This window comes from Rhinoderma darwinii, chromosome 12, assembly GCF_050947455.1.
Source record: "Rhinoderma darwinii isolate aRhiDar2 chromosome 12, aRhiDar2.hap1, whole genome shotgun sequence".
In the NCBI taxonomy this organism is placed as follows: Eukaryota; Metazoa; Chordata; class Amphibia; order Anura; family Rhinodermatidae; genus Rhinoderma; species Rhinoderma darwinii.
Window position 1 is genome coordinate 38,382,404 of NC_134698.1, and position 13,174 is coordinate 38,395,577.

The 13,174-nt window shown below is 40.1% G+C and overlaps 1 protein-coding gene across 7 annotated transcripts in view; it reads right to left on the reverse strand.

Annotated features, from left to right (window-relative positions):
- Positions 1-13,174, reverse strand: part of NPAS3 (neuronal PAS domain protein 3) — a 573,247-nt gene that overhangs the window by 375,316 nt on the left and 184,757 nt on the right. For 4 of the 7 annotated variants that reach the window (XM_075844510.1, XM_075844508.1, XM_075844512.1 and 1 more), the window contains exon 2: positions 3,993-4,052. The exons of the other annotated variants lie outside the window; for them this stretch is intronic. In XM_075844510.1, the coding sequence (XP_075700625.1) occupies positions 3,993-4,052 (60 nt within the window). The remainder of the gene's footprint in view (positions 1-3,992; positions 4,053-13,174) is intronic. 7 annotated transcript variants of the gene reach the window in all.

The window sequence follows — 13,174 nt, forward strand, 5'->3', positions numbered from 1 at the left end:
TAAAAGAATCTCAGGGCTCTCTAATGGCGGAACCTACAGCTGATTTACACGTAACTACTGCAATTTCAGCAATTCTTCCTCAAAATAATACAGGCGTATGTCTCCCTCGACCAACCCATATCACACTTGACTGGCAAAATGATGGCCTGGCGTTTGGTTAAATTGTTCTCCCTGTCAATAAAAAAAAAAAGCTAAGAAAAAAACGTCAGCGTCAGCCGCCCTTCTTCCAATATCTCCAGCCCTGTGAAGCTTAAGGAGATTTTTATGTGCATTTAATTAGGCCGTATGTGAATATGATTTTAACCTTAGAGACATTACAACTTAAACACATGATCATCCTACATGAAGAGTATTACTGCTAAAAATTGATATAAAATGTGTATTAAACTAAATTAAAAAAAATGTTGTACTATTCAGCGCAAACCCAAACACGCTGGCCACACACTACTAGTATAGTCTGAAAAATGAACACTACATTATCAATTCTGAGAATCCCCGAAACATTTATATGCCTATATATAAAGTACTGTATATCAGAAGCTCGATTTATAGATTTATTTTTTTTTATTAACCTGCCATGGGAATAGTATTAGTCAAATTAAGCCTTATCTGCAGTTCTTTCTCTTTCCATTAAATTTTTGATAGTGGAGTAATAAACTTACATAGAGTTAATTTTAACTGTATGTACGAGATAAAAGGCCAACTGTGTGCATAGAAACTTAGAAAGAAAGGTTAAAGTAGAAAATGTCCCGTTTCAGTCCAGTTTTCTGCCAATATAAGCCACAGTCAATTTCTAATTGTATATTGAACATCAATGTATATTAGTCTCTAACCCGCACCCCTAATGAGAGAGGTAGAATAAAACCTAGCATGTCTATCAGTTCTATTACAGTGGTGAGGAGTATTTTTGGCAGACATTTTATGGTCCCAATTTTTTTTTTTAAATGAACCAGAGTGAGGGACTTACAAAGTTCTGTATAAGAAAATTGTATATCAATATAGTGTGACCATCATGCAAGATTTACATTGATTTCAACTGGAAAGAATGTCACACAGGTGTCAGGTCACTCTAAAGTTATAGGGTCATATTGGAAAGCAAACATTCATCCACCCAAGTCTACATGGAGAGACATTATACAACTGGTCGTCTAGCCTGGGCCCAACGGCTCATAAACACGACAGGGCCCTATGCACGGAGCCGTACCGCCTCTGTGCACTGCCGTACACGCTCTGTTGGACTCCATATTTATATATAGAGTGTAATGGAGTATGACACAATATTTACTTTCTGTTGGATTCCATAAAAAAAACTCTGTATGTCTCTGTACAAAATCCGAGGCATACGGAGGTGCAGCAGAGGCCTCATGGACCTAAATGGCATACTTATTACGGCTCTGTACAAAACGTAGCCTTAATACGGTCATGTGAATTAACCCCTAATGTGTAGCTCCCCTTTTGTAGAGATTTTCTGCATTTCATTGAAAATTCCAATTGCTTCTCTGGACTTTTTCACTTTAGGAGCCCCTAAAGTGTATTAACGATGGGGGCAAGGACTGCAGGGTAGTAAGGAATGTGTTAATTAAATGATGACTTAGGAACTCCTGTGACTTTAAAGGCTATGTGCACCTTTAAAAAAGTTTTTGTTTTTTATAAAAATGTCTGTCAGTGTGATTGGTGAAACTTTCTAATGAAATTTTATTAAAAACTATTTTAACTTTTTGAGTTACAGCGGCTTTGTATCCTGTATACAGAGCAGCTGTATCTTGCGCTGTATCGTGCACTCGCCAGATCAGCGGGACTGAAACGTTCAGTGACAGCGGGTCCGGCATGTCTCTGACACGCAGGATCCACCTGTAATCGATGACATGTAAGTTATGAACTTAAATGTGATCTATAACAGGTGGATCCTGTGTGTCAGACCTGCTGTCACTGAACCCGTCAGTCCTGCTGACCTAAAGAATACAGGTTTCAGCGCACAATACACCTGCTCTGTATATAGAATACAAAGCAGCTGTATCTCAAAAAGTTAAAAATATTTTTTATAAAATGTAATTACAAAGTTACACCAATAACACTGGCATTTTCATTAAAAAAACAAAACAAACGTCTTCATAGGTGTACATAGCCTTTAAGAGGAGGCGGGCTATTGGAAGTGGTGTTATATATATATATATATATATATATATATATATATATATATGTGTGTGTGTGTATGTATGCATGTTGACATAGAGTGGAGAGCCTCACCTTCTGCCGTTAGCAGTGACAGGAACACCCACCCGACCTCCCTAATGTATATATTTTTTTGTATTCGTTTTTCTTTCTGTTGTATTTTCTCTCTTTTTGTTTCTTTCAGATGTTGTAGATGTGGCTGTATTCTGTGCCATTTGAAGAATTAAAATTTAGTCCACAAGCCTGCTGTTATGCAGCGGTATGGCATTTTGGATGTCATTTGATTTGTACGATCTGCTCAGAACCAAACTTTAAGTATTGGTGCATGGAAAGTGTCGCAAAGCTTGTCTTTTGGAAAATGTAAATGCTGTGACCACCCACTTGACACACATATAAAGCTAAAGTGTGTTATTTCGTTATAAAATGGACGTTTTTTATGGTAATAGAAGGAGTTAATTTAAGGTATATGATTTGCTATATTCCGGCAGTCATCAAACAAAACCGACACAGATCCCAAAAACTGTGGTAATGCATTCCTATGGAAGGAGGCCCACCACTGCATTTTGATTCAGAATAGTCGGCAAAAATATAATCACAAAGTCCTATTTTGTACTGTATTCTCCTCTAGAAACGCATGTAGAGGTGAAAATGGTGCAATATACAGCATACAATGCAGAGCGGAGAGGTTTATAGAATTACACAATCCCACAGACACATTTCTGTGTGGTGCAAACATAAAAAAAAATGTAGGACTGTTTTGCGAGTCTGATAGTAACAGGAGAGGAGTTAAGAATGCAAACCTTAAGACACACACACACACACACACACACGCACGCACGCACACGCACACACGTACACACACACACACACATTTGTCAGGGAATCTGGCGTTTCGTCAAGGCACAAAAGGGATGGATTTTTACACCTATTCATAGGACGTGTAAACTTAGATCTTTAATGGAAAATCATGCGTAGTTCTGGAAGCAAACAAATCATTTGGCAAACAGAAGCGTCCACAAGAAAAGAATGTAATTAAAAGCTCAAAAGTGGCAGACCAAAGACATGAAGGACACACATTGGCCATGTCTGTCACATCAATCCTTCCTATGCAGTCATAGTACTGAGTGAAATGTGAGATAAAGTGGTCCAAAACCGGGAACCGTTCTTTTAAGTAGGGAGATGTATCCAATACCTATCAAATGTTTACAAAAATGACACAGCACTTCTAAATACAAACTGGATCCTGATAAAGTGTGTCAATCTCCTGTCAAATCATGTAGTAGATTAGGCATTTTAATATACATCAATATAAATTGGATTATATAATTTGCACATCGGACTTGACAAGAATATTTTCAAAACTATATAGATATAGCAAGTATTGTTTTTGAGCAGCATACTAGAACCTAAGACAATCTGTCACTATGTTCTTTAGGACTTTAAGGTCTTTAGTACCCATTGCCAGTTGGCAGCAGCCATCATTTCAAGGTTTTGCAGCAGCCACTGAGGCCAGCCTGGAGGACTAACACTCTGCTGTCAATCCCTGAAATGACATGTCTGCAGTCCGTTCCTTGCACGCAGTACATTGTATGCAGAACTGTAATCTAGGAGAACAGGAAAGGATGAATTGTTCAAGGTGCATCATAGATTTCACAGGAAAGTAAATACATTTAATTCTAAAAAAAGAACTTTGGATGTGACTAACATAAAGTAGCTGTTATTTGTAATGATCTTTTTGTTTATAAATGACATTGGGTATGGATGGGTGCATAAATACTATATTGTTACACCCTTTCCAACATTTCATCATAATTATGTACCTTAAGTTGAGGTCTGGAGGACAAGGGATGGGACATGCGCTCATAGGCCTGGAGGCTCCCCTGCCATGAGAAAAAAACAAATTATACACATCAGGCAGGTTATCACCCTCTTCAGTTATGCACCTCCTTATGTCCCTAGTCCTCAAATGCAACTATTTCTCTGTAAAGTCACTGCAGGGTTTATAGTTTATTTCTCGACCACATTCAATTTAAGCACATCATGGTAAATAACTTACATTCAGGCCCTCTTCAGCCATTTTTTTTTTCATACCTCATATAGATATAACTGCCCCCCTTCTATTGTGAATGATCTTTACCTTTACATTTCTTCCTAAACGCAATAATTCATCATTGTTTTTCCCCACTCAAAAAAATAAATATATATATATATATATATATATATATATATATATGTGTGTGTGTGTGTGTCATAGGGTATACATTAAAATGATTGTTGTTGCATTTTTTAAATACCACTTCTGTGAAAGGAGGTTTCTAACGCCTACAGACGCTTTTGTTAAGGATGTCATCACTGAACTAAATTGCCCAGCATACCTGCCTAGTAGTTCACTGGGAAGCGATCAATACCGGTCTATATATAATTCTATGTTTGCTTTCAATGGTACCCTGCACATATTCCACTGTTTATAAGTTGACTTTATACGTGTAATCATGCATCCAGTGGCTCTCCAGCTGTGGCGAAACTACAAGTTCCAGCATGCCATTAGATTCTGTAGCTTTATATACACAGTAGGGTCACATTATTATGACCACCTCCTACTTTTAACGTCGGCAGCGCGTAGCCCATGAATGGAGGGATGTATTGTGGGCTGGCTTGGTGGGTATATAAGGTGTGCGATAGGCTGTCTGAACACACATCACTCGTTGTTGCCATTGGTAAAAGGGGCGATTTATCAGAGTTGCAAAAAGAGATGATTATTGGCTTTCGGGTCAAAGGTGGCAGTATTTCTCATACAGCGCAGTTTGTGAACTGTCTAAAACAACAGTTCAGCGAACCCTAATGCGTATGGGGCCCTTGAAGCAGAAGGATGGTCACTACTCCTACGCTAACATAGGTGCATCGGAAAAAAAGGCTTCAATTTGCACGGCAGTATCGGAGTTGGACCACCGATGATGGGCAAAGGGTTGCCTTCTCCAATGAGTCACGTTTTCTGCTACATCACAGAACAAACACCCTGCAACCATTGCTTTAAGAACACAAGCTGCTGGCGGCAGCGTTATGGTCAGGGGAATTTTTTAATGGCATTCTCTGGTCCCACTCATCCCACTCTGAACTGATTTGAATATTGGTATGAATCCATCGTTGCAGATCACGTCCACCCACACATGCTGTTTGTCTTCCCTGGGGCAGATGAAATCTTCCAGCAAGATAATGCGACATGTCACATGCCTAGAAATGTCCGACAGTGGTTGGAAGAGCACAACCAAGACTTCCCTGGCCCCCTAATTCGCCAGACTTGAAACCAATTAAGCATCCGTGGGATCACCTGGATTGTCTTGTTCGCTTTATGGATCCTCCCCCCACGCATCCTCCAGCAAATGTGGGATGCACTGCAGTCAGCATGGCGCCAGATACCGGAGACAACCTACCAGCACCTTATTGAGTCAGTCCCAGGCTGTCTAGCTGCTGTCTGGGCTGCACACGGCGGTTACTCTAGATATTAGCTGGCGGTCATAATAAGCTGACTCGACTGTGTATATGACATATAAGCCATATACATTCCTAATTAGATTGGTTCACATTGTATTGTCTAATCACAGACAATCAAAATGTGCAGTATCTTATCTCTGCAGAGCTCCAGGCATACATTCACAGTGAAGGGGATAGGAGGTTACATTCACAATGATTGGCTACCAGGAACAGTTGAGAGAGAGGGCCATAATACGAATTTTAGCCTCCCTATTATAAACATATATGGCCATATTTTACGGTCTTTATTATGGCTTCAAGACTCCGACACCCCTGCAGGGTGACCCTCTGGGGAATCTAAATTCAGTTTAGGAGAACACTGTGGTGGCCCATATCCTGTAGCTGTAATACAGACGCTAAAATGTGTTCGTATTACTGACTGTACCTAGTTATGCTGTAAAAACCTTTGGTGAATAAATCCACCTTTTCTTTTTGAGCGCTGCTTCCTGACCATGTGTTACTCTATAGTTATGCAGTGATATTTCCCCAACTCATGAATAAATGATAACGCCCATGGAAGCTGTAATGGAACTTTCCCAGAAATGTTATTTAGCCTTTAAAAATGTACAAATATGTAGATGTATCTATGCATAAAAGTGAAAACGCGGGTTGCGATCTTACGTATTTTACGTATGAACAAATACCTAATGTGTATAATTTTTGCAAGATACAGTGTGGCCTTGTGATGTTGGGGTAGAATGGGGTGTCAGTACTTTGTGTGGTGCACTTATAAGGTCCTGGGCAGCCCGCCTGATCTGATAGTATAGGTGTTAATAATCTGCTATAAGCCAGAATGGTGCACTACATGTAACCATGTGACTGGCATCTTATAGAAGCCTTATCTGTGTGCAAAGTTAAAACTAAACAGCCACCCCTCAGGAATGGTAGGTGAGTGGAAGTGGCTGTTCATCTGTATTTTGTACCTTTGCAACCCCCCCCCCCCCCTCGTATAACATTGTAGCCAGTCAGCATCCTACATATATATTATGTCGGTTGTACACCATCACAATATGGCCTGGGCTCAGGAGCTATTCAATAGGTGACACTGGCCTGCAATGGCTTGGATAGGAGATAACTCCGATCCCGGCCATTTAAACCCTCAGAAGCCGCGGTGAATAGGGAATGTGGCATCTGAGCAGTTAGATAGAGGGAGGGGGCTCACCCTGTGTCCCGAGCGGCCTCCATTGCAGCAGGAGGCCTATTGAAGGCTTAATAATAGAGCACAGGTAAAGGAAATACACAGCAATACATAAGCAAAAATGTTTTAGAAAAATTAAAAGTAACAAAAACTTGTATTCACATGTACAAATGACGTAATCAAGAAAAAAGTCAACATAATTGGCATCGCAGCATCCATAAAAGTGTGAACTATTAAGATATCAAGAAATTTAACCCGCTTGGTGAACGCCGAAGGAAAAAAAAAAATCGCAATGCGAGCAGTGCTGCTTTTTTGGTCACTGCGCTTTCCAAAGAAAATGGAATAAAAAAAGTTAGCAAAAAGGCTCACGTACCCCAAAATGGTACCAATGAAAACTACATCTCGCGCCACAAAAAAAAGCCCCCACACTGCTCAATTGACAGAAAAATAAAGAAAAATGATGGCTCTCAGAATATGGCGACAATTTTTTTTTTTCACCAAATTGTTTTTTCTTTGTAAAATTAGTAAAACATTTAATTGCCCTAATGGTATTAAAGCCTAGAATAAATTTAACATGTCGTTTTTACTGCACAGTGACGGCTATAAAAACAAAACGTATAAAACAATGGAGGAATCTTTGTATTTTTCCCATTCCACCCCACAAAGGACTTTTTTTCAGTCTCCAGGTACAAAAGGCCACTTTCACACTTCAGTATTTTTCTTCAGTATTTAGTAGCCAAATCCAGGAGTGAAACATATAGGCCCCATGCACACGAACGTGCTTTTGCGGCCGCAATTTCCCCGGAAATGCACGGTAGAATTCCTGCGTAACATCCTGAATTATACTCCAAAGCTGCATTGACAATTCTGTGTGTTGCTAGTGGAATCAGGGAACAGAATGTAGTCCGACAAGACCCCTAAAAGCTTAGCTGTGCTTCTAAAATACGCTCAAGGAAGAAGCTGCAACAGCTACAGTTAATGGATCTTTGTGAACCTTAGGGTATGTTCGCACGGGCTAAACGTCCCGAAAAACGGCTGAAAAATAGGAAGCAGAATGCCTACAAATATCTGCTAATTTTCAAAAAACAGCGCATAAAAAGACACCCCGTGAAAAGAAGTGCATGTCACTTCTTGGGCTGTTTTTGGAGCCATTTTTCATTGACAATAGAAAAACTGGCCGTAAAAAATGCCGCAAAAAACGCTTGTTTGATTAAACAACGACTGAAAATCAGGAGCTGTTTTCCCTTGAAAATAGCTCCGTATTTTAAGCCGTATTTTGTTAAGCGTGTGAACATAGCATGGTTCAGTCAGTGATTCAGATTAAGGTGCTGCGTAATACGTTGGCGCTATATAAATAAAGATTATTATTATTTACAGAGAATACTGATGGATTAGCGGATTTTGTTGCACTACAACGAGTTGATGAAATTGAATTGCTTTTGACTGTGATATTACCCGCCTGTAGGGACGCGCGCGATCAAACTAATTCGCCTTTGAGGACTCAGACGATTCTGTGTTTAGACAGAATCGTTGAATCGATTTAATAATGGCGCCATCGAGCCGAGCTACAAAACTAAGCTCCGCCCCGCCACCTCGTCACTGCCCTGCTGCCTCGTCGCTGTCTTCCGACGTTTACTTGTGAGTGAGGAGGGGACAGCGTACAGCACGTAACAATGCTGTTTCCTCCGACATACTGTGGCTTCCCGACCATAATGCTCTGCAGTACTGGTACAGCATGTCAGTACTGCAGCTATTACTCTTCTATTGTCTGGCAGCTTATGAAGTCATAGGCTGCCAGCTGAGGGCATGGGGGGGGGGTGTAAACTGGGATTGGTGGGCAGGGTTGGAGAGGGCAGCCTGGCTAGTTATAAATAAGGGAATGGGAGGCAGGGCTAATTCTTTCAGTCTTTTTACTGGATTTGAGTGGCTATATGAGTTGTTTTTTACTTTCCTAATACAAGCTATAACTCAGGTTAAGTACAAGATAAATATTGCATTGTATTTACAAAATTACTCAGCTATTTGTGAAGATTAATTCTAAATGGTGTTCATCCAGGAAACACCTGTTAACACTTTTATAATGGTGATGGTTATACTGCTCTCTAGCTCTGTGGTGGTACTGATAACTCCTAGTTGAATATGGACTAGTCTGTTTAAGTAATATATAGTTAGTTATCCGTAGTTGTTACAGAGTAGAGGACTGTTGCAATTCAGACTGTAGGCACCATGGCTGAACAACGGACAATGAGATACGGATTCTTTCCTACAAATTTTCACAATGATTACACAGCTAAAATAAGTTTCACCCAGCAAAAGAGCCACATGACAAACTTACCAGCAAAAAAATATTACAAATAAATGTAACTGGGCACCGTACAATGTTGGCTTTACTGGTGGCTCTAGAAGTACTTACACCAGTGCATTGTGGGGCTTGTAGTGCCGGTTCTCAGGTTACGGCTCAAGTTGTAATGCCTCAGCGCCCTCATAATCCCTATGTCTTCTGTCTTTCAAAGAATTTCTCTGCCATTATGAGTGCAAAGTCATCAAAAGCAGCCTGGAGTCTTCTCATATTAATCCCCAGTGTGCACACTATTGTAATGTATTCTGCTCCTGTATCCAGCCTAAACCCTAAATAATCCCTATTACTGGCTCTGCAATACATTGTGAGGAAAGTGAGACATGGAGGACCCCGTTACTAACCCCATCCATTCTTAGATCAGTAGGAGTTTGGAATCTACTGTAAGATTTTCCTGGCAACTAATCTGTACAGATATCCTCTCTGATATTTCCATTTTTTAACTAAGCAAATTATTCCCTGCATCAGTATTTAAATGAATATAGAACTGAATACAAATTTACATCCAGACGTAGGCCGTATTTCCCACTCACTACTCTATAGCATCCCCATCACAACCGGTACTAACTCATCATGTCATCAACTTATTTCATCTTTATTAGTAAATCAGAAGAGGGATAGACAATTTGGTAATTAATTGTCTTTATCTTACAGATATATTTACATTTGTCTATTTTATTGTGGCGGCCATTACTACAAAAGTGACTACAGGAAGAGCTGCCATATTTTTTTTATCTTTAATTAGCTTCTCAGAAATTGATTAAAGTTTAAAATTAAACATGCTGACAATATGACAGTTTATTATAAGTTTCTAAAAAATGAATTCAAGTAATAGCCAATATGGCTGAATTTCCGGTTTAAATAGCTACCATGAAGAAAAAAAACCCAGAAAAATACCAATATATTTGTAAGTAAAAGAAACTCAATCATAGCTATAACATCAGATTTTCTGATATATGAGATTTTTTTAGAATTTGGGTGAATGTGATAAAGCAGGAGCGGTCCTGGGTGCCGACTACTCCGTCCTATCACAGAGAACAGAGGATCTTTCATCTAAAGGCTGTGCTGGTCGCACTTCTGTAAACAGGCAGGAACTTCTCTCTGTTGCCTCTAGTGCAGGAATAGGGAATTACTTTCTGCTGGAGGGAAGGACAGCACAGGAACGTGTAGGGGTCTGTTTCTACTGTGGCAGTAATACATGGGGGTACTATGAGTACACTTATGAGTACACGGAGGCTGTCGCACATGAAGGCATTCTGGTTGTTGCACTTGGGGATACTGTGGCTGTTAAATGTGGGGGCAACAAAGTTGTCACACACATAGGGCCACTGTGGCTCTTAAATGTAGGAGTACTAAAACTGGAGACTGTTATGTAGACACTGAGGCTCTTATCTTAACCCAGCTGACCTCCATCTCTAAAAGCACCCAATCTTGCCTTTATGCTTTTCCTCATGATGTGAAGGGGAGTTGTATCTTCCAAAAGAAGGACTAGTTTGTGAACTTTTGGCAGTCAGAGCAGTAAAGTAGAAAAATGTTTGGCTTAGGCCTCATGCACACGACCGTAGCCATGTGCACAGCCGTGATTTTCGGGTCGGCCGGGGGCGGAGTGTCACATGCACATGCATATCCGTGCACATGGCAGCGGCCATTATTTGCTATGAGCCTGGACCGCAGAACACGGCCGTAATAAGACATGTCCGTTCTTTCTGCGGTCCGGGCTCCCGGGCCATGCACGGACCGTGGAAACCACGGTTGTGTGCATGGCCCCATAGGAATGAATGGGGCCGCAATTCTCCCGTGGCACGTTTGTGTGTATGGGGCCTTACACGGTACCTAGAGAAAAGGGGACTGTACTTTTCTTGTTTTTGCCCGGTCCGGCCATTTACAAAGTGTGCGTTGTTACATCTATTTTATTTTGCTCTCCATGGCACGCTGCACCTCAAAAACCAAACCGCCTAAAAATTAGAATCTCACACCTGGTTACTATGTTATTAAATTCACTTACTTTTTCTCCCTGTACTAGGTGTTCATTAGACAAGAACAGTACAACTGTTTGTTGGTTATTAGTTTAGTTAGATTGTTCCGGTCTATAATTGTGACGTACTCCACAATCAGACCACATTTTATTATTAATCAATGCAGAAATCCATGTAATTCCAAAGGGTTCACTTACTTTTTCTTGCAACGGTATGACTTAACATTGCTGAACTTGATGTGTGGAGACTGGTGGAGTCAGAGGTCTCCTTTGAGTCTCCTATGAAATGGCAGGTTGACATAGACACAGATAATTTAGTAGAACCTTCTGGCAATCGTCTTTTGACGATTCATTCCTACATGGTCAATAATGGGTTCTTTAATTTCTTCGAGGACCATTATCGGACATAAGAGTTTTTTGGACTGGTTGATGTTGATACATTTCTTAGAAAGTATCTTTTAAATGTATCCATTATTCTCCACTTTCAAGGTTCTACAGAGCAAAGGATCTCAAATGTACTATTATTTTCACAAACCAATATGAATATAGCTTATGTGTAAGTTTGTACAAAAGTAGAGTACTGTAGAATAACTGCAATATTAGTAAAGAAAATGATTGATAACCTCAGAAGCTTTATTATAAATAAGTACAACTACTTTAGCAAATGTGCTTCAATATAATCACAAATAGTGAATAAAAGGGAATCTAGAGCGAACATGCTTTTGGCCATAACTTGCAGAGGGACTACATTGCAAGCACCTCTTATAGCCCCCTCCTAGCCCATATCACTGTCAGGAACTCACACCTATGCAAATACACTGAGCTGTGCATGGATTAACATATGCAAATAGCTCTTATGCATATGTATTTTCAGATGTGTTGGCTGCAGGGTGAGGGTGGAAAAGGCCAGCAGAGAATAACTCTACCCTGAGGGAGGAGTATGAGATGAGAGACTGACCCTGATGTTAACTCTCTCACTGATACCAACACACTAAAAGTGAATCATAGGATTAGAGGTGGGCACAATGCAGAAATTACAAATGCATTCAGGCAGTTCTAAAATGATGTGGCATAGCAAGATTAATCTGCAAGCTGCTCTTGCTGTATGTTAATGCCTACGTCCTGAATGTAACATTACTTATACACCCCTGACTCATACACTTATATACAGAATAGTGTGCAATGTGCTTGTTCATTCCACAGATTGCTGTGAATGCTCGTAAAAGTCCTATGACCACAACATATTCCAAGTCATTTTGACATAGTGGCCCACATCTCCCTTGACCACATGGGAATTCTCATCACTATCTAAAATCTGTGTATATGCAGTGCTCGCAGAGTTTTAAGGCGCTTTTATACAGGCCAATTATTGGGCAAACGAGTGTTCACAGAACAGGGCAAAGATCAGTCGATGATCGAGTAAACGCTCGTTCGTCGACTGATCGTATCGATTATACAGTCGTTGCCAGCAGCACATCAACCTGTGTAAACAGGGAGACGTGCTGCCGACATGATAGGAATGTATGTAATAACGAGAACTCGTCCCCATACATAGCTCCATGTGAAAGGAGCAAACGAGCGCTGATCAACGAGCTGTCTTGTTGATCACCGTTCATTTACACCACGGCCCACGTCGGGCCGTGGGAGAGGACCTTTAGAGTATAAAAGCCTATGTCCAAGTGTGTGAAAAGATCCCATTTTAATGAGATAAAAGGTGGGCTGCCTCCAGATACCAATTGTATGGTAAAATGAAATGTTCTATGCATTTCTCCTCTTTTTGCTGCACAAAATATTTTTTTTTTTAGTAGTACACATTATAAACAAAGTACATACTATTAGAATTTATATATAATAAGTGATCTTATAGCAATATTTTTTTTTTTTTTTTACTACTGACAAATTGATTGCAAACATCTACATACACATATAATGTACTTTTAAAAAGACAAAACAATTATTCCTACCCAAACTATTCTTAATTAAAGAGATTCTATATGTTATT